This window comes from Plectrocnemia conspersa, unplaced genomic scaffold (genome assembly GCF_051122295.1).
Source record: "Plectrocnemia conspersa isolate PC_06_02 unplaced genomic scaffold, ASM5112229v1 ptg000007l, whole genome shotgun sequence".
NCBI classification, from domain to species: Eukaryota; Metazoa; Arthropoda; class Insecta; order Trichoptera; family Polycentropodidae; genus Plectrocnemia; species Plectrocnemia conspersa.
This window is the reverse complement of record NW_028277171.1, coordinates 2,621,609-2,642,752: the sequence shown is the minus strand read 5'-3', so window position 1 is coordinate 2,642,752 and position 21,144 is coordinate 2,621,609. Positions and strand designations below refer to the sequence as shown.

Here is a 21,144-nt window from a genome sequence, read left to right as displayed (position 1 = left end):
GAACTGTACCAAAAAAATGCGCCGTGAAAAAATATATTTCTATAAATAATTATTTTTATATGTTCCACCAGATTTTATATTTATTACTCCGTGTCAATTGGAATTACATCAACAAGTTAACCGAAATTTTTTGTACGTATTACTGTGGAAAGTAAAATGTATAAGCTATTCAAAAATAAACTAAGCCTAAATATTTACTAACCATTCGAACATATTCTTAAACTCAATCAGACTAGACGTTAAATTTCACACTATTTATATAAAACATTTACTAATAACATATTTATCATTTCACTCACGTAAAATGCGTGATTCTCGAACGTTGAAGTTTCTTATTCAAGACTAAAAATACTGACGTACAGTATGTAAAATAATCTTTTAATAAAAAATAAATAAGTACAGCTTTACATTTCGATTCAAATTCATAATTCTGAAAGACTGTAGTAATTTAAAAGTTATTCCGAATTATATTTCGAATATATTTGTATTTTGAACTATAACTTTTTCGCGTTATATGCAAATAGTACTTAACTTTATGAATATCTTACGTATGTAAAAGTTGAAATGATCGAGTATTATTATTCAAGATCGTGTCTTTATGTTAACATTGTTGATATCGAAATAACAAGAAAGGCAGTTTCAATCGTGATTATTAAGTTGGTAAATGTCGAGCTTTGAGATAGTGGATAGAAAAATAAAAATTACATTTTTATATATTTATTTGGTTAAAAAAATTTGCTGCAAAGATTTTAGATTTTAATGTGTCGTTTTTTTATAATCCTTGATTTATTTTTACAAAAAAATATATTTTTTCTTCGCTTTGATAAAATATTTGATTTCATTTTATTGACTGATTAAACTTACATTATTATTATAAATATATAAAGTAAAAAATGTAAGACATTCTTAACAAAAATATTGCTATAAATATATTTTTTTAATAATTTGTAATTTTAGTGACACAAATGTTAAATTTCTAGTAGTTAGATTTGAGCTAAGATATAATTATTAATTATTTCACAGTTACGTACTTAAATTATGTATTTATTAACAAGAAACTACTCAAAACAAATTATTTAAATCATCGCATATTTTTTATAAAAATCAAGCGATTTTACCTTTGTGGCAAAAAGTGTATTCGAAAGTATGCATTTAACTTAGAAAATTTAATAAAAAAAATTATATACAATTTACATAATTTTTTTATAAATTTATATATAAATTTGAATATATATTTATATTGTGGCGGCCACAACAGATGCCCGCGTTTAGAAGTGTCTTATTCTCAAAACTTGTGTTAATTTACTGTGACCAAAATGATCATCCATCAACAAGGAAACAAGACAAGAGCGTAAAGGATGGACTACACAAAAGCTCTCGTTACGGCCAGAAAAAATAACACGCAAGTGTTCTTACTGTAAGTATTCTCCGTAATTGTTATTTGTTTTGTATATTAATGATATAGTTAATAACGTGAAAAAATGTAAAATTCATCTATTTGCGGATGACACATTAATGTATTGCATAGGTGATAACATTAAAGAAATTGTAAATAATTTAAATAATGAATTAAGTATATTAGAAATATGGTTAAAGAATAATGTACTTAAATTAAATGAGAATAAAACTAAATGTATGTTTATTAATTATAAAAATGTGTTAGATAATAGTACCAAAATAGTAATAAATAACTCTAGTATAGAAATAGTGGATAATATAAAATATTTAGGAGTAATTGTTGATACAAAATTAAATTTTAAAGAACATTGTAAATACATATTAAAAAAATTAGTAGAAAAATAGGTATATTATCTAGATTAAGAAATATATTAAGTATAAATACAAAAAAAAAATTTACAATAGTATAATATTGCCCCATTTTAATTATTGTGCAACACTATTAAATATGTTAAATAAATTAGATATACAAATGTTGCAAAAATTACAAAATAGGGCAATGAGAGTAATCTTAAATAAAAATAGATTAACTAATTGTAAAAGTATGATTGATAGATTAGAATGGTTGAATGTTCGAGAAATATTGAGTATGAATGTTTTAGTATTTATATATAAGTTAGAAAATAATGTGTTACCAAAATATTTTAATAAGTATTTAATAAGAAATAAAGATGTACATAAATATAATACTAGAAATAAAGAAAATTTAAAGATAATTAAGTATAAGAAAACGAGTACGGCTAGGGGAATTATGTACGGAGGTTTTGATTTATATAATAGTCTTCCAAGAGAAATCCGAAACAGCAAAAATATAACGGGTTTCATAAATGGAATAAAAAAACACCTTCGTACATATAGAAATAAATTATAATATTAAGACTTTATTATTGTATATTTTTCTTTTTTCTTTCTGTTATGTATTTTTTATATATTTTTATATATGTTTACTAAATTTGTTAGATGTAAAGATTAGTTATTAAGCTAAATAAATTAATAAAATAAAATAAATAAATAAAATAATAAATTGAGAGAATATTTATTTGTTGTGAAACAATCATGGATTCACAAGATTTCCGTTGCAATGCAATTCGACCTTGAACAATGCCCATCAAGCGAATGTCGCTTTTTAAAGGCGTATACCTATTTTGCTGTTCTAAGAAAAGAGCACATCGCTGCATGATTGTGATTGATCAGCAAGCCTTACAGCCCTGGATAACTAAATCTGGACTCCTATGAGGAGATGATAGCAAGTAGCCACTCGAAGACTCGCCAGTATGTTGTCTCGCCATACGAGAACCACCGTAACAGAGAAGGATAAGTCGCTGCCACGCCACTTACAATACCTTTGAGGACCTCTCACGGACATCATCCTTGCGCCAGCTTCTCCACCACCACTCGGAGAAAACAATGAATAATTTTTAAGTCAAACAAATATTTCTTAAAACCAGTTTTAAAATACTTTTAAATGAAAAATGTGATTTATAATGTTAAAAAAGTAGAAACAGTTAGATTACGTGCATTTATAAAAGAAACTTTAGATATTCGTACTGTCAATCTCATCACAAATTCGTCAAAATGTCATAACCTTTTCATATAAACCGAAACAAACAAAAAACTTTCATACAAACAATTCAGAATTTGAAATGAAATATCAAACTTCATTTCAGTGATCCATTTATTATTATTAGGGCGAAACAAGTTTATAAAGCTTGTTTTTTCATTGTTGTAATGAAGCTGTCATTAAAACATAAGTTTAAAGGGCGTTAGCTGGCAATTAAAACACAAATATAATTTAAATAAACATATTACTTCTGAAATTATATTAATAACGTAATTTGCTTAACTTAAAAGCTGTTTCTGTTTAAGAAAAAATATTATAAAATTATTTAAGGTATATTATATAGATAAATAAATACGCTTAGTCATACATATTACAATCCTACACATCAGTGATTCCGACGCGATAATCATAGCTCAACTAATTATAAATACGGATATTTAGCTTCAAAACAGTTTATTCGCATTATCAAACACATATGCTTTGTTCAATGCATTCCATGGTGCTTATAAATACGCTTCGAATGAATTTATCTCGGTGCATTGTTCAATATTTTACTCGTCGAGATCTGTTAATGCTTTAAACGCATTTGGACTCAGTCGAGAGGTCGATTAATCGTCAAATATATCCTTACTTTTTCCTCGACAGTGTCATTTAAATGTTGTAAGTTATAAGTATTATAAGCGACGCACATGACTTTATTGCGAGTTGCCATCGCGAAGGTGGAAGGTGGTAATAAATCGTGATAACGGAACACACTTTCAGATGCATTTGAATTGATTAACCCTATCAGTTACTAATCATTAAAATGTTTATCTTAAGTTCATTTAACACAGTGAGTGTAATCATGAACATATTTTTTAAAGTAAATATGGATATTTTTTGGGTAAAATAGTTTAGGTTTTATATCACCCAAAAAATAATTAGCATATTGATCACTTCAGTAAAGCCTTCTTAAATTCTTTAAATTATTTATAAACTATATTGCAAATATATTATTTTATTATTATGAAGTCAAATTATTATGTGCATTGAATCGTGTAATTGAACGAGTTTAAAACCTGGTCTACTGTAATAATTAAATATATATTAACTTATTATTTTCATACTTAAAAATTAAAATATATTTAAAGATAAAGATATGTTTTATGTTGACAGAAAATTTTAATATAATATTGACCTGAGAAATTAAATAATCGATATTAAATTGTGTAGGGTTGTTTAAAAAGTTCTCAAAATCATTGACTGCATATTGTATATGGATTTTTGAGCCCCCAAAGTTTGTTTTATAAAATAAAATAATATTACTACTATTTAAATTGTACTATTAATAGCAATATTGTTAGGAGATCCATTTGTTGATTGAAGCAATATTATATTATATATAGTAATTTACTTTATTTATAAACGCTTTGAGCGTATCATTTTTATGAAGTAAATTAAAAAAATTTTCAAACTACAATTGTTAATCTATTTAAAGCATTTTATTTATTTTTTCCTGTTTTAAAAAAAGCACTATTATAAAAATATTATTTTATTAGGAACTATTTTGTGTGGGTCGTTTTGTCCTTGCTCATTTGTCTTGGACTATTCTCACTTAAAAATATCATATAATCGCTTATATAAACATACTATATTTTGTAAATTAAGACATTGTAATATCATTACATTATTCTTCGAAATAAATACATATAAAATAAATATACTTCATCAATATTATATTTTTTGATCTCAATCTCAATTCTAAGTAATTTCCGAACAGCTCTCCTATTATATATGGTAATGCTTAAAATATGTATGTATATATATTTTACATATACTTCGCAATATTCGCTCTAAATTAATAAAATATTTGATGTTTTTTTTAAAAGATATCAAAAATGGTATGAAATATATAAGGATTACATTTAATAAAATATAAAAAAATATGGTGTAATTTCCGCTTATTTTCTTTTAAACTTAAAAAAAACAAGATTTCCTTCAGGCTCTCTACCGCTCATCCCACCCTACGCTTTCATATTTTAATGTGTTGTATAATAACATAACATTATATTATATATAAAATATATTATATATAATCCACGTGTAGTACAAAAAAAATATATTCTGTCCGAATTGCAGTGAAAATTTATAAAATATCTGGTTTTAATATATTGATATTTCTTCTTAGTAATTTAATTAAACTGTTAATAGTAGTAATGAATAATCAGTAATTATCAACAGTGCCTGTTTTTGTATGTTTAATCTTCTGTTTTAAAATTAAATAGTAGTAATCTATTACACCACTCTTCCATTCAACAAAACTAATGGGTTATTACCTTTTTTTCGGATTAAATAAAATTATACCGATAACGCGTACATTCAGTATTATCGAGCGTCGCAGTGGAAACACACGATTTAATTGCTTTTGACGTGAATTTTTGCCTTCTGAGAAGTGATAATTGTTTTTGTGCTCTCCTATTGACCAAAATTCGGTTTGAATATACTTTGATCAGCCCTATTATATTAGAAATCCATTGTAATATAGGTAACGATAGCTATCATATTTTTAAAACATAGTGTAATATCGAAATGCAGACGAACTATGAAGCAATATGTGAAATGCGATGTCTGACTGTACTTATTCTTCCGCTTTCTTTGAGAGACGAGTTGGCTTAGTTTGTATTTTGGACTTGACCTCATAAAAGTTCTAAATCTATAATTAGTTTAAGAACTTTCAATAGGTTTGATTTGGGTTTGAACAGCAAATGGACGTTTCGCAAATGTCAAATTGAGTTTCGTATACATTTTAGTCAGTTAAATTATATTTTTGCTAGTAGAAATATATATCTACTGGTGAAAATGTATTTGGACTTTACTAGTGAAAATATATATATATATATATATATATATATATATATATATATATATATATATATATATATATATATATATATATATATATATATATATATATATTACACCTGCCAGATAATTTATATTTTCACTGGTAAATGTATATATATATATATATATATATATATATATATATATATATATATATATATATATATATATATATATATCTAAAATCTCTGACATATTTAAAAAAATATTTTCGGGATAGATTCAAGACTGTATTTTATAGATTTTTTCGGGTTTTGGTATCCCTAAAGGGTGTGAATTCGCAGCCAGTAAGATGCAGGTGGAAACTAAAGAGAACTTTATAGATTATATTACACATTGCGACAGACTATGATGGGCGATATCCTCCGAGCCGTGGTGGAGAAGCTGGCGCAGGGGTGGTGTCCTTAGAGTTCTGTTTGGTGGGGCAGTGACAGTATAGCTAAGGTTGATCTCTCTCTCTGATACGGTGCTCGTATGGTAGGGTTCCTTTCAGGATGTGAGCGTCCATGTCCGTATGTTGTCCGCGGGCGGGCGGGCGTCTGCTAATCTCTTCGAGAGTCTGCCAAGCTTAAGTATTCAGGGCTTTAAAGCTTGCTGATCAATCTCAATCATGCAACTATCATCCAGCCAATCGTTGCACTCACTTCTTAGAACAACGAAATAAGTATAAGGCTTTAGAAAATGATATTTTCTTGATGGACGTTTCCGAAGTCGAATTGCACAACGGGAATGTGTGACCTTACGGTGCTATTTGTCTTCCTGTGAGATATTGTTAAGAAATATTCATTCAGTGCACCTGAGAATCTTTGTGTGTTATGTATGGAGAAAATCTTTCTTTCTATATCAGGGTTTCCCAAACTTTTTCACCGACGGAACACTTGGCAAATCCGAAAATTTAGGCGGAACACTTTGCTTATTTTTTAGGTTGGGTAATTCATAATAGTATAAATAAAAACAAAAAATGTTATTAAAAAAATATCATTTATACAAATAAATAAATTCCTAATGACTATGATAATTTTGGGTTCTTAAATTACAAAAAAAAAATATATCATCACAATATTGGTCAGTTGTATCTCATATCTGCCGTGGCGTCGAGTCTATTTCTGTATCTTGTTTTTGTTGCAATATATTATAATATATTTAGAAAATCCCACTTCGCATAAATACGTCGTGGAAAGCGGAAGTAAATAAACCAGAACTTGTTTTGACACATTGGGGTACTCTTCAGTCAGACTCGCGCAAAAATCATTTAATGGCTGATCTTTATATTTTTGTTTCAAATCAGAGTCATTAATTAAATCAATTAAATTCTCATAATCCCGTGCGCTTAAGCCCACTGATATAACTGTTACGGAAAATGGATTCCGTACCCTGGAGTAGTCCTTACTAGTTTCGGAAAATATTCCGAAAGAGTTGTTTTCAAGTTATATAGGTGTTCTAAAAATACTAGTGAAATTTCCTTATCAACTTGAAAATTCAATTTATTTAAACATTCATCCAAGACGGGAAAACAATCAAAATTTTTAAATTCTACTGCCAAAATCCAAAATTGTATTTTTTTAAAAAGATTCAATTTTATCTCTCATATTAAAACTTGTAATACTTTTTCCTTATAATGATAAGTTAGCATCATTGTACTTTGTAAAAATATCCGCCAGATATGCAAGATGTATCAACCAGGAAGGATTAATTAAAAATTTGATAAAATTTCACGGCTTCATCCATAACATTTTGTGGAAATTTTTTTAGTCAACAGTGCATGCCTATGCAAAATACAGTGACTGCAAGTAGCTACTTTCAGGATACGTGATACAACATCTTTCAATTTTCCTACCATTGCACGAGCACCATCTGTACAAATATCAATACACTTTTCCCAGACTATCTCTTGTTTTGTAATGTAATCATTAATACAGTTGAATATATCTTCTCCTGTAGTTTTTCCATGTAGATATGCACACGTGAGTAAATCTTCTTCAATACTTTTATCATATGTGTAACGAACAAATACCAATAGCAGAGCTAGTCCTGCGACATCTGTAGATTCATCCATTTGTAATGCATATTCACTGCAAAGTCCAAGTCAACGAATTAACTCTTTCTCTATGCTAGTAGAAATTTCTTTAATGCATCGTGAAACAGTATTATTTGATAATTGTATTGCATTCTTTTTTTCAGTAGCTCATTAAGAATACATTACACCATGTCTTTCTCACATGGCTTAATGAGTGTCTCTCTAATTGTATGAGCTTCACCATCAAGTGCAATACAATAACTAACGCGAAAGAAAGCTTCTGTTGCATTTTAATTTTCAGTTTTAGCCATTGTAATCATTTGAAATTTGGACTTTTTTAGTGAGTCACGTTGTCTCTTAAAAAAATGCATGTCTTTTCCTTTGTAATCAGAGTGTGTCGTTCCGAAGTGCCTGCGAAGCTTAGCTGGAGGCAAAGAACTGTTTGCGGGTATTTTTTGACACAAAACACTCATTGAATCAGGAGCAATCTGAATTGCCAATATACGTAAATCTAAAATTTAAACAACTTTCATCGTACTTCCGTTTTGGTTTGTTCATAGATGACACTCGTTCTTTAATATTCGATTTTGAAGAAATCACAGTTTTTGGATTATTTTCTTCTTCGATGTAGACGCCTTTCTTTTGGCAAATTTCCTGTTTTTAACCAAAAATCCATGGGTAGTTTTTGAATATTGTATGAATTTTGTAATAGTTTTCTTGTCAAAATGTGAAAAAACCTGTATTGTAAGCAATCAGACTAAATTAATGTACAAGAAAATCGATTCATTTTTATGCAAATTTTATTTAATTCACTTACATTCCCAAAAATATACAACCGATCCTGTTTTAACGCAATAAATTAGTTTCAGGATATAACACGTAAAATAAAAACGCGTGAAAAATTATCCGATATAACCTTTTGTAAATTTGACAGATTGAATCCTAAGATTGAAAAATCACTTAATTTGCGTGAATTAATCGTGTAAAAAGTGGCACTCGTGGCACCAAAAAAAATTGCGTAAATGTGAAATCACATAAATAAAATTCGCATAACAAGCACTAATATCATGTGATTAATTTACAAAAAAATATTGTTTAAATTCGATCAAATTTTAATGTTAAAAAAAAACAACACCGACTTAAGAAACTTTTCCTTCCAGAATTTATACACATCAATGTTGAATATTTAGCACATATTTTTAAGTATTTTTATCAGATTTATGTACAATTTTTATGTATAAGCACGACTAACAGTTTTTTTTAATTTACTCCAAATTTTTGTGAAATATTTATTTTGGATCCGTAGTCCACACATAGTTTGTGAAACCATCTTTATTGATGAATAATCACTTTTTGTTCTCTCCGCTTCTTCGGAACACGTATAACTAAATCTATCGTGCTTCAATATATTGCAGTAGAACTTTATGCACGGATCCCATCTCTTTTCACTATTGTTGATTATTTTATTTTTATTTATATATCAGATATAGATTCATAGTGCTAACACGTTGGACAGATCTGATTTTTAAGATCTTATTCCCTCATCGCTTCAACGCCTAAAAAGGAATCCCAAAGCCGAAATCGTGACTGTGGTACTTCACGGGTCAAATTTAAAATTCCTCATGACCTTCGCTGTGTATCACGATTATATCCCAAGAGACCGGATAAGAAGAAGCTTTTTTGTCACACCTCGCCTTTTTTCTTCGAGGTATACTATCAACGCCATGTGTATTAGAAAAAAAATACTCGCAATATATCTATGTCAAAAACGAACGAACGGTTGTACATAAATATTATTTGATACGACGAACTTCGTCTCTGTGTCTTATCAGCGTTTAATATTTTATGTTATGTATCGCGTATGAAAAAAATATAAAAACATTAGTTCACATTAAATAATTGTATTGGTAAAACGTACAAATTTCTCCTGGATTTGTTTGTGTGCTTTTAATACAATTTAATACAATTTGCGCAAGTTCTGAGTATATGTTATAGTTTACTTGTACGAAAATAAGAGCTATAGCTGACCGCCAATGATAATATTTATAAATTTCAATTGAAATATGTAAAGAATTCTAAAATAAAACTTACGTAGATTTAATTAGTTTCAAGGAGTTTTATTTGTGTACGTTTGATATAATATATTTATAGCTTTATATAGAACTGAACAATAATCCCTGAAACCATATGTTTTGAACTATTTTTGAGTAATGAATTTATTTTCTCTATATTTATAAAAATCTATATAATAGTTTTAACTTAATTTTAATTTTTAACGAACTGCTCAAATAGTATTATTAAGAACGTGCTAAAATATTTTAGCAGTTATATAAAATATAAAATAAAATTTTTATTAAAAATGAGCCACTGAAAATCAGTAAACCAAATATATGTATGTAAAAAAAATATAATTAAGTATTAGTCGTGTCTTTAGGTATTTTTAATACTTCAATATATTGCTTATATTGTGATATTTTACGACGCATCATCAGTATCTCGTGAATCATTAATGATACCGATATTATAAAGTTAAAGTCAAGCCATACATTAACCAAAAAATAATCATTTAAAAGCTTTATAAATCAATTTAAAATGTTTATTCTTGTTGCATATTCAATTATACATCATATTCATAATACTTAAACAGTAAAGTCTGCATATTTCAGATACCTAAATTTGATTCATATTACATTTTTAATCTGGAGTGTTTACTGTTTCACTAGAATTTGAACCGAAGGTTAAGCGATGAACCGCGAATGATAAAAGATGTCAGATGCACGCTTCAGTACATTCAACCAGTTTAAGAGAAGCTGTGGTTTGTTTGCCTATTAATACATTTTTAATAGTAAATACATCTAACTTAAAAAACTCGTAGCTTTTAACCAATGCAATCAAAAAATATAAATTTATGAAAATCATTTAAAATATAATCTCTCTCTCTCTCTCTCTTATCCAAATTGAAACCAAACTTTATATTATCCCTTTTTAACATTTCATTTAATACTTATTAAGGTATATAGAAAATAACAGTTTAAAATATGGCTTATGTGACCACATCGAGCATACGTTTGAGGTCATAACGATGACCCCCGTTAACTGAGACAGTGATAAACATACGCTTTCAACGCAGGTTCATATATAATACAATATATTAATTTTTACGTGTGTAAAAACAAGTTTAACATAATAAAATCAAGATAGACGCCTATCGTAAATTAATTTCAAGTTGTTTCACTTCTGAACTGCTTAACTTATCATACATCAATGCCTTGTTACTTTTTGAAATCGATTTATCACACACACACTTTAGCATGTTCACTACTTATGAACATATTTCACATAGTATTTTTCAGAATAAAGAGAATGTGATATTTTTTATCGCATGTTTCCTTTTAATGCGCGAGATGTTATCTTATATCTAGACTACAATCTTATCTAAAGGATGTTGTACAAATAAATTCATCATAGCTATTTTAAAATAAGTTAAATGAATTTATAGTTTTTTATTGGTTTATGTTATACATATTTATGTTTTGATAATCAGATTCGTATATGGATAGTCTCAAGTGAGATGGTACATATTTTATGAATTGTTTTAAATATAGACGGAATAGCGTAGTCCGTAACGTCTCAGACTAGTAACTCTGAGGTTTCGGGCTCGAGCCCCGGCAGTGGAAATCGATTTTTTATTTATTTATTTTATTTAAATGCTCAGCTGTAGTGACATCTATTGATTATAAATTGTATAACACATAATAATTTTATTTTTTTAGATTAAATTAAGACCATCGTGGCCTAGCAGGTTACGCCAATGCGCCACGATGGTGACAACAAATTTTAAATTTATAAAACAAAAAAAAACGTATATATACATAAATAGAACAATACTTAAAACTTTATTATAATTAATAATATAGATTTTACCGATTCCCAGACCTTCATTATGTCTGATTGACTTACACAGTTGGTATAGATTTGTCCACTGTAACGCATTGGGCTTACGCCTGTCAGATTACTACGGAAAATTTAATAAAAATGATATTATTAATAACATTTAATAGCAGATGTTTCATTTTTTTTATATACTGAAATAAATGATTTGATTCAATAATAAAAATCTGCTGAATACCTCAGATTGCACAATAGCCACACAGTCGGTGACTAATACTATATAATTCTATACGAACATCAATGTGTTTTATTCTATAGTATCTGTGAGATAAATATATATATATATATATATTATACTTACTATTATATATTTATAATTCCATTTGATCATCACATATTAGATTTTCATGATTTTTTTATTCTCACAAATAAAAATCGTATCGTAAAATATTTTTAAATTGTATGATTAACTGTAATAATAATTTATAATATATGTCACCGATTTAATACAGATTTTGATTTAATATGGTTTATCATTACTTACTTAGTAGTTATTGCTTGTGTTTACAAGGCGCATACGGTGAGATATAATACATTCCCTTTCGCTCGTGCGTGAGTGAGAGATAAGGGCGTGCGTTACATGCGTACCGTACGTCCACTTTTTCTCACTCACTCTCGTCAGTTAACATGCAAACGAGCGAAAGGGAATGTATCTCACCGTACGCTCCTAGTGTTTACTCGTTACTACAATAAAATTTAGACTGAAAAGCATCAAAACGACAATGATTTAATTCAGCATTAAGAATCCACTGACCACCCAGAAAAGCACAATAGCCACACACACTTAATAACCATCACTTAATATCTGAAATCGCTTTGTTTAAAACACTTTTTTTTATATTCTATCGTGTCTGGAAGATTAGTTATTATTATGTAAATATAATTCTGATCTATCTTCAGAGATTAGGTTTTCTCAAATTTTCCTATATTTTATTTTAAAATTATATATATTTCAGTCTGGTTTTTGCTACTTATTTAGAGTTATAGATTTTATTTATCTGTTGTAATGCATTAAGAAAACGCATGTCATGTTACATCGTAAGATTTGCAATAATAAAAATAAAAACCTAGCCTTTATATGTTCCGAAGCACACTCCTAAAATTGATTTTGAATCGAGTTTTTAAATGTGTCTTTTCGTTTAAGTGAAAGATGTAACACTCGCTAAGCACATGATGATCGACAATCATTCATTAAATTACTGTCAATCAACAACTGCCACAGTACCTACTCTCAGACACGGATCATTCATATTTTTCATGGGTAATAAATATAGAAAACTTTCGATTAACTTAACGGTAAATATTATAATTATGTAGTAAAATATATCATTTGTGGGGAAAAAAAATTGTGCAATAAAGTTTATTGTTTTTTTTTTAATAAACAGTAAGTTATTAAATTAAATCCTGAAGCATTACAGTTCTTACAAAATTATTAGTAAATCGAAGCAATTAAATAAATTAAATGCATCTCGAGTTGTCAATTTATTCACCTTCACTATGATTTATTTATTTTATTTTTCCGATCTGTTTATATCGATACCATTCGATAGAAATACTTACTTTTTTTGTATTTATTTATTTATAATTACTGTGTAATTTAACCAAATTTTATTGATTGAAGACTAATGTTTGTTTCAAGTAAAACTACGCTATAAAAAAATATGGTTTTCGATTAATGTTCAAGTTATTGAATTGAACTTTCAATTTGTGAAACAATGCATAGGAAATTCCATATATGAAGACGGCAATATTTAACTAGTTTATCTCATAAATAACTCAAAATTAGTAATCACATAAAATAGTCTAGGAATTACATTACATAAGAAGTTTCCCTGTGCTATTGGAATTTCAAATTCTATTGTAATTCGTGGAATTATTCAGATACATGCATATGTATACAAGAGGAATCGATTATATACATACATGTATGAAATATCAGTTATTTTATAAGCTTTGTGGTACAATCCTGTTTGTTTTGAACTAAATATGAAAACTAATTTTCTACTTAAATTGTAAATGACTCATTAAGATGTAACACATACTTTATTGACTGTGTGTTAAATGTAGACTATTTGTATTTCATAGTTAAAAAACGTAATATATTCTATACATAACATATTACTGTTTTTGATGTTATAACCACTACTTAAAAACCACGTAATGAACTTTCAAAGAAAATCTTTTATATTTGATCTGTCTTTAAATAAATATATACATATACATAGGAATGATTATACACGTATGTGTGAATGAAATGATATATCTTTCAAAAGGCATACGGCAGCACCTGTTGCCTCTTTTTATTCATATGTGTATGTTTTCTTTCGTTGTAAAAATGCAAAGCATCATAAAGCGCTCTCTGAAAATAAATTTAGATCCGGTCTAACATAATATTGTAAAGAAAACATTTTTATCGTAGACCCTTCGTAGTTTCCACGTCAGAAATGTGCAAACGATTTATATTAGATTGTGACCTGTCACGACTAAGTTCGCGTCTAAATTCCTAGAAACGAACAATGCACAATGCGCAGATAAATATAAGAAACTTAATGCTAAAGTTCATTACTTTACCGGTTTTGTAATATAATTATATGGTTTGACTGTAAGGGCATTGTGGCAGCGACTTTCAACTCCTTGCGGTTTTTTAATGAAAGACTACTTTCACTGATGGCTGATGGATTGAATAAAGAAATCGTTTTAAATTCAAAGATTTATATCAATTGTATAAAATTAGATTATTCAAATACGTTTAAGTCTGAAGTGTCCATCATAATAAATTCTCAGGAATATTTTTCAGTTGAAAGATTATTAATTAATTTTTTTGGGGCTTTGAAACTTTTTTTATGTTTTGTAAAGTATGTACAAACGGATTAATTAAATTCATTATTATAAAAATATATGCATTAATAATTATTATGCTTAATTTATTATTAATAAATATGTTTAAAAACATTAATAAAAAATACGCTTTAAAATACTATAATTAAACGCAAATTATCAATTTGATTTTATTTAAAATATAAAATAAAAATATTAAGTGTTTAAAATCTTCTCAACTGATATCAATAATTGAGAATAATACTGTTGTATTTAATAAAACAGACAGCATTTATTATATTGTATTTAATAAAAAAGTATTTATTATATAGTATATAATGTATAGATCTACTACCAATCGAATTTTTTTACATACAAATATGTAAATTACTTTTTCTTCTCTCCTTTTCCGTCTGTGAATATTTTATGAACGTATTGTCGAACTTTTCGTGAATTCCACACTGTATTTTATATTTTTCCGTATAAGTTGATCTTGTCGTGTATTTGATACAGCAATAACTCAATTTAATACACCAATACAGAAATAATTCTGAACAAATTTGACACCGTTGAAAAATCAACGGAAGTATCCGAAAAATTCTATATTTTATATTTGATTCATAAGTAACGTTGTATTTTTACATAGAGCATAATTTTAATTTCTTTTATCAATTATTATTGTATTATATAAAATATGTTTTTAACACATTCTTAATTTTTTTTAATAAACATATACATTTTTTTATATTGTAAATAGCTTCATTAATTTTGTGTATCAAGAAAAAATTATGTATATTTATTATTTACCCCTTTAAAATCTGCCCAGAGCAATTTAAAATTAATTATAAAATATGTTGCATATATAAATTATTATTTTAATTTTTTTATTACAGATCTGGCCATCATACAGATTTTTCCAATGCGTCATGATAGCCATTATCGTTATACCCGTGAAAATATCAGCGAAATGCGAATAAAATCGTAATATATGTAAAAAATAATATAAGTAAGAATTAAAACGCGCTCATAATATTTCATAGATGAAAATTCATTATTATTTTTATTATAAAAATAATATAAAGTATATATTAATCAGTAATTAAATAGAATTACTTATATTATCATCATCCTACACTTTATATTGCGAGAGCTTTAACAAAGACATTGTCCGAAACTTTTATAACTTTGGAATATAATTAATGTGATTGACAAGTTAATCAGATAAACGAATATTTTACCATCATTAACTAATTAAATTTACATAATAACAAGGAAACGATTTTTTTTATTATAATTATTAATATATAATACATCTACGTATATGTGTTATATTTATAATTATATATTGTATTATATAAGCAGAAACTTCAGACAATGACGAATTTAAAATCACGTTCTGCCACACATGGCTCAAAGTTTACAACGCTTATTAATTTTATATACATACATATGTACATATATTGTTCATATTTGCTACTATATTAAATCATGCTATTTAAATAGTGCTGCCCAGATTGGTCTGGACCAATTTGAGCGCCTAATATTCGTATATGGAATTTATTTTGAATTATTTTTGTATCGATGCATACATGTAAATTGATGGCACAATATATAAAAAGCTTTCAATACAGTGATTAACATATTAGAGTAAAAAAACTCAGAATCTATTTATTATATTATGATATTAAAAACATAGATATTAGCTTTTTGGCAGCTTATTCATAAAGCATAAAAAATAACTTATAGTAAAAAAAAATGTTTTTAAACCAATTTCTTCTTTACAGAATCAGTCTTAATTCCGTAAGCAAACCGTAAGTTCATCATTTATGCCGTAAATTTTTTAAAAAATACTTCCTGCTGTAAATTAATTTTAAAAGTAAAACAAATAAATAAGGATGGCTTATTAAAAACATGTTAAAGTAGTAAAAGTAAATTTCTGCTATAAATATTAAATATTTATAACAATTGGGCGCAAATAATTGAAATCCCAACATCGCATCACAAAAAAAATTCGTCTTCGTCTCCCATTTTTAACCAAAGCGTAACGAAACGTAGATTCTCTTCTCCCGCATATAATGTATTAAAATATACTACAAACCATTGTTAAGGATTTATAATAATTTTGACCATAATATTTTTTATGAATTTGGAAAAAATGTGCTAAAATATATATGTATTTAAATACTATAAATAAAAAAAATAGGATTTAAATATGTATAAATTTAATTCTTTTTTAATTATTAATACATGTAAAAATAACAAAATTATTATATTTTGTACTTTAAATATAATTCCATAATGTCTGATTTAAGAAAATACAACATTAATATTCATTAGCGTCATTAGTAATTTAAAAAAATTATATAAAATACAGTTATTATATAAATTATGTTTCGTATATTTTAAATTTAAAAAAAGAAATATATAAATAATACTAAATTCTTGTAATATCCATTGATTTTTTAATGGTACAAAATTATGTATGTACTTATTAAAAATACGCGCTAATCGTGAAAAAATTATTGTCACACATACGCGTTAAAAGCGCAATGAACAATAATGTTATTAATTTTTACGACTCGCCGATAATTGCATTTGTACGTGAAAATTGCAGTTTCGTAAATGCATCGATGCCTTTTTATTAAATTAACAATTGTGTTTAAAAAGGTTTTTACTATATTTTATTTAATTTGCACCTTTTCTATGAACGAATGTCATAAAACACTTTAAATCTGCTGCGAATTTCGAAGCAGTGATTTATGGATTATTTTTAACAATGATTCTCGATATGTTTTCCTCATATTATAATTTTATTTTGAAGCATAATATCGCCAGTACGTAGTTAAAACTTCTAATGAAACTAAATTTTTACAATTCTCTGACTAACAGTACCCTCACCAAATCCCAAATTAATATTTCTCATGACATATTCAATTTTAAGTTGTGCAAAAACAACATGAAAAATATCCAAACATATCTTATTTTATAGACATAAATTCAGTAACTCAAGGTCCTTACTTAAATGTGATAAATCAAAATATGTTTTATTATTTATATTAATAATTCTATTCTCAGTCATTTTATTTCTCTTTGAAGCTAGAAAAAGGATTTTTATTAATTGAGTTTAATTATTAAACATTTACTTTTATAAACGTTTTATAATAATTAGCAGAAAACAATGAAACAGATTTTCCTCATTGTATTAAAATTTTAAGTATAATATAAAAAAACGGAAATTTCTTTTCATAATTTTTTGTCTTAGCAGTTTTTTTTATAATTATTTAGATAATTTGACTTAAATTTAATACCTTCCTCGTTAAATTATGGGTCATTGGGTTGAGATTGTATCGAACCTGCCCACGCCTTTCGTTGAGAGCTTAAAGCGATATCAATGTCGCGTTGACAGTTATCCCTTTCGCATTATGGGATAATGTGTAAATTAAGATATAACAGGTTCTTTTTATTTAACCATATGCTTTTTTCCTTTCAGAGTGGAACGTGCCGCAGCGCGGAGAATGCAGGCCAGGAATTTGTGGTGGCGAGACAGCCTGCAAGAGATTTCCCAACAACACGTTCAAGTGTCTTTGTCCTCATGACCTGTCAAGACCCACAGCAGACCTCAAGTGTCCAAATAGATCGACAGGTAACAAAGTCATCAGTCATAGGTATTAAAACAAATGGCACAGTATAGAATACTCAACCTTCCGATCGCATGTCGTCCAGTAACTCACTCCCGAGAGATTTTTTTAAATATATGCATACATGAGGTTAATTGCTTTAATATCTATAGATCAATCATTGCGTATTTATTACCCTAATAAATTTTAGTATTTTAATGAATTACCACAAAAAATATTAATTAAAATCTCATACATTTTGCCTATTAACTTAAGTACAGCAGAAATTATTATTTTTTTATGTTATGAAATTTTTAAATAATAGTGCTTTATTTACTATAATCTAATATCTAAAAAAAATAATTTAAGAAAAACTCAACAGCTTAAAAATCAATTGCTGTCAGACCTAGGCGATGAAATCTTATTAAAATGTGTAATACATATTTTTTATAAAAAATAACGAGACATTGCCAAATCGTTGAAAGGCGATTTGTTAAAATCTTTATAAAAAATAACGTCTGATAATCTTGCATTATATTATTATTGTTTTTTTAATTTGGGTCATTAAAGATTTTATTAACGTATTGTTTATAAATTCATATACTGAGTTAATTATGAAGGCAAGTGAAATAATCGACAGCGGAAACTTATATAAGATGCGCAATTGTAGAAATAATATTCTTATTGATAAACGTAAATGAACAAGATAAATAATTATAAATAAAACGCCATATTGCTAAGATATTTTAATTGCTGCTTTTAAGCCATATACATAATGTAAACGTATCGTATAATAAATATGATAATACAGAGTGAAAGGATGTCTTACACATACTTATGTATACATAATGTTCCAATAAAGGACGTATTGATATATATGTAACTATTACTTATGAAAGTACTTATTTTAAAGTAATGAAAAACATTTTTAAATAAACTTGAAAAATGTCTACACTGTAACGTTATCTTTAAGATTATCTTACCAATGTACACAATCTTTCCAACGGTATTCTTGAGCCAATTCCCCGCAAAACCGCAGATTCATCTCATGTAAATTCGCTTAACTTACATTTTGACATGATCTGTCAATTCTATTACATCACTCGATATTTATCCCTTTGCAGTACCTCTCAGACCCATACCTATCCACAACATTATACCGCCTAGTGGAGAGAACAGCACATCCAGAGTGAACATAAGCACCAGCACAGAAATGGTATGTTGACTTTAAACCTTATTACGAAAATATTTTACCCTTAACTGGAATAATACGCATATTTTTTAATGGTGTTAAATGTACGTTATCGCTCTAATATACACATATATTTACAATACAAATTGTGTATATATACATATATATATATATATATATAGATACACACTTTGCAATTTTTTTTCACCATCAGTTTATTCCTACAATCTCTTTTGAAAGCAAGAAGATGTTCTCTCTACACGTAAACGACATCTGCGATATATTTTCCATATGCTCGGCTTTGTTACGAGGTCCTCTATGACACTTTTCTTAAATAAAAATTCTTAATTTGGAATCCCCGAATAGCTAAATACTCCATCTCAATCGAAAAAGCTCGGAAAAGATTCTTGTGTTACCTTTATATTATCCGTTCTTGTAACCCAGCCTCTTTCGATTCGATTCGAAAATGTTGTAGGTTTTGGAACGTTTTCGAGAATCAAAATCGTGTCCTCTTTTAATACCCGTTAGAGCCAAGTCATCTGCACTAGCCGATTCGCCTATCGCTGTCTCCATCTAGCTCCTTAATAAGCTGGCATTACACATTTATTTATTTAAAGCCGGCTACGAGGATCTGATCCTATTATATGTTTTTTTCCTTCTTACTATGTATTATTTTTATTGTAATAATAATAAACCTGTTAAGTCACGATGGTTTTATTTTATTATATATAAAATAAATATATCATAGAAAGATATTGTCTTAGTAAGAAAACTACCTCGCGAGGATATTCTTGATTTAAGACAGCTATTTTAAAAGGAAAACGAATTCTAAAAGTCAAAATTAGATGTGAAATATAGTTTATTTTATATAGTCAATTAATAATTTTATTTAGTCAGTTATTTATTTATACACTAAACAAATATAATTATAACCATTATTAAATTTCATAAAATATATATTATTATTTTAATGATTAAATCATATGTGTATATACAGTATATACATACATACGTTGTTGATAACAATTACACATAAACAGATATTTGATTAGGTAATTCATATTAATTTTAAATTTAATAATATTTTTTGTGTTGCGTACAATTTTGTTTCTTTTGACGTGAATTTTTTACTTCTGAGAAGTGATAATTGCTTGTTACGTTCTCCTATTGGTCGAAATTCGGTTTAAATATGCTTCATTCAATTCTCACTTATTGTAAATTGTAATGTTGTTGTAAAAAATCTTAATATTAACGCCAGATAACCGAGCGTTTCCCTGCGGTTTTATCGATTTGTGGATTCTAAACAGAAACATCGTTTTGAATTTGGTAAAAAAATCAAGTCATTAAATGAATTATTATGAATATTAATGAAAACGAAATATTCAAAAAAACGACCACTAAATAAACAAGCTTTACCCCCCCCCTCCTCTGGAAAAAGTTTAATCGACGTCTCTGTATTTGACACATTGAACACGCGTGATTATTGCCAGCTGTCTGATTTACAGTGCCGCCAGCATAGGAAGCTTGAATTGGATTACTCTGTATAATGGACAATTTACTTTTACAATATATTATATATATTTAATTAGTACAATTAGGTCTAACACATGCAATAAAAAATACGAGCGAGCGAATTAGAAAGTATCTC

The 21,144-nt window shown here is 27.2% G+C and overlaps 1 protein-coding gene across 2 annotated transcripts in view; it reads left to right on the top strand.

Annotated features, from left to right (window-relative positions):
• The window catches only part of LOC148233666 (muscle, skeletal receptor tyrosine protein kinase-like), a 67,521-nt gene that overhangs the window by 37,794 nt on the left and 8,583 nt on the right, over positions 1-21,144 (top strand). For both annotated transcript variants that reach the window (XM_088188998.1, XM_088188997.1), the window contains exons 3-4: positions 18,178-18,330; positions 19,429-19,520. In XM_088188998.1, coding sequence (XP_088045124.1) covers positions 18,178-18,330; positions 19,429-19,520 — 245 coding nt within the window. The remainder of the gene's footprint in view (positions 1-18,177; positions 18,331-19,428; positions 19,521-21,144) is intronic.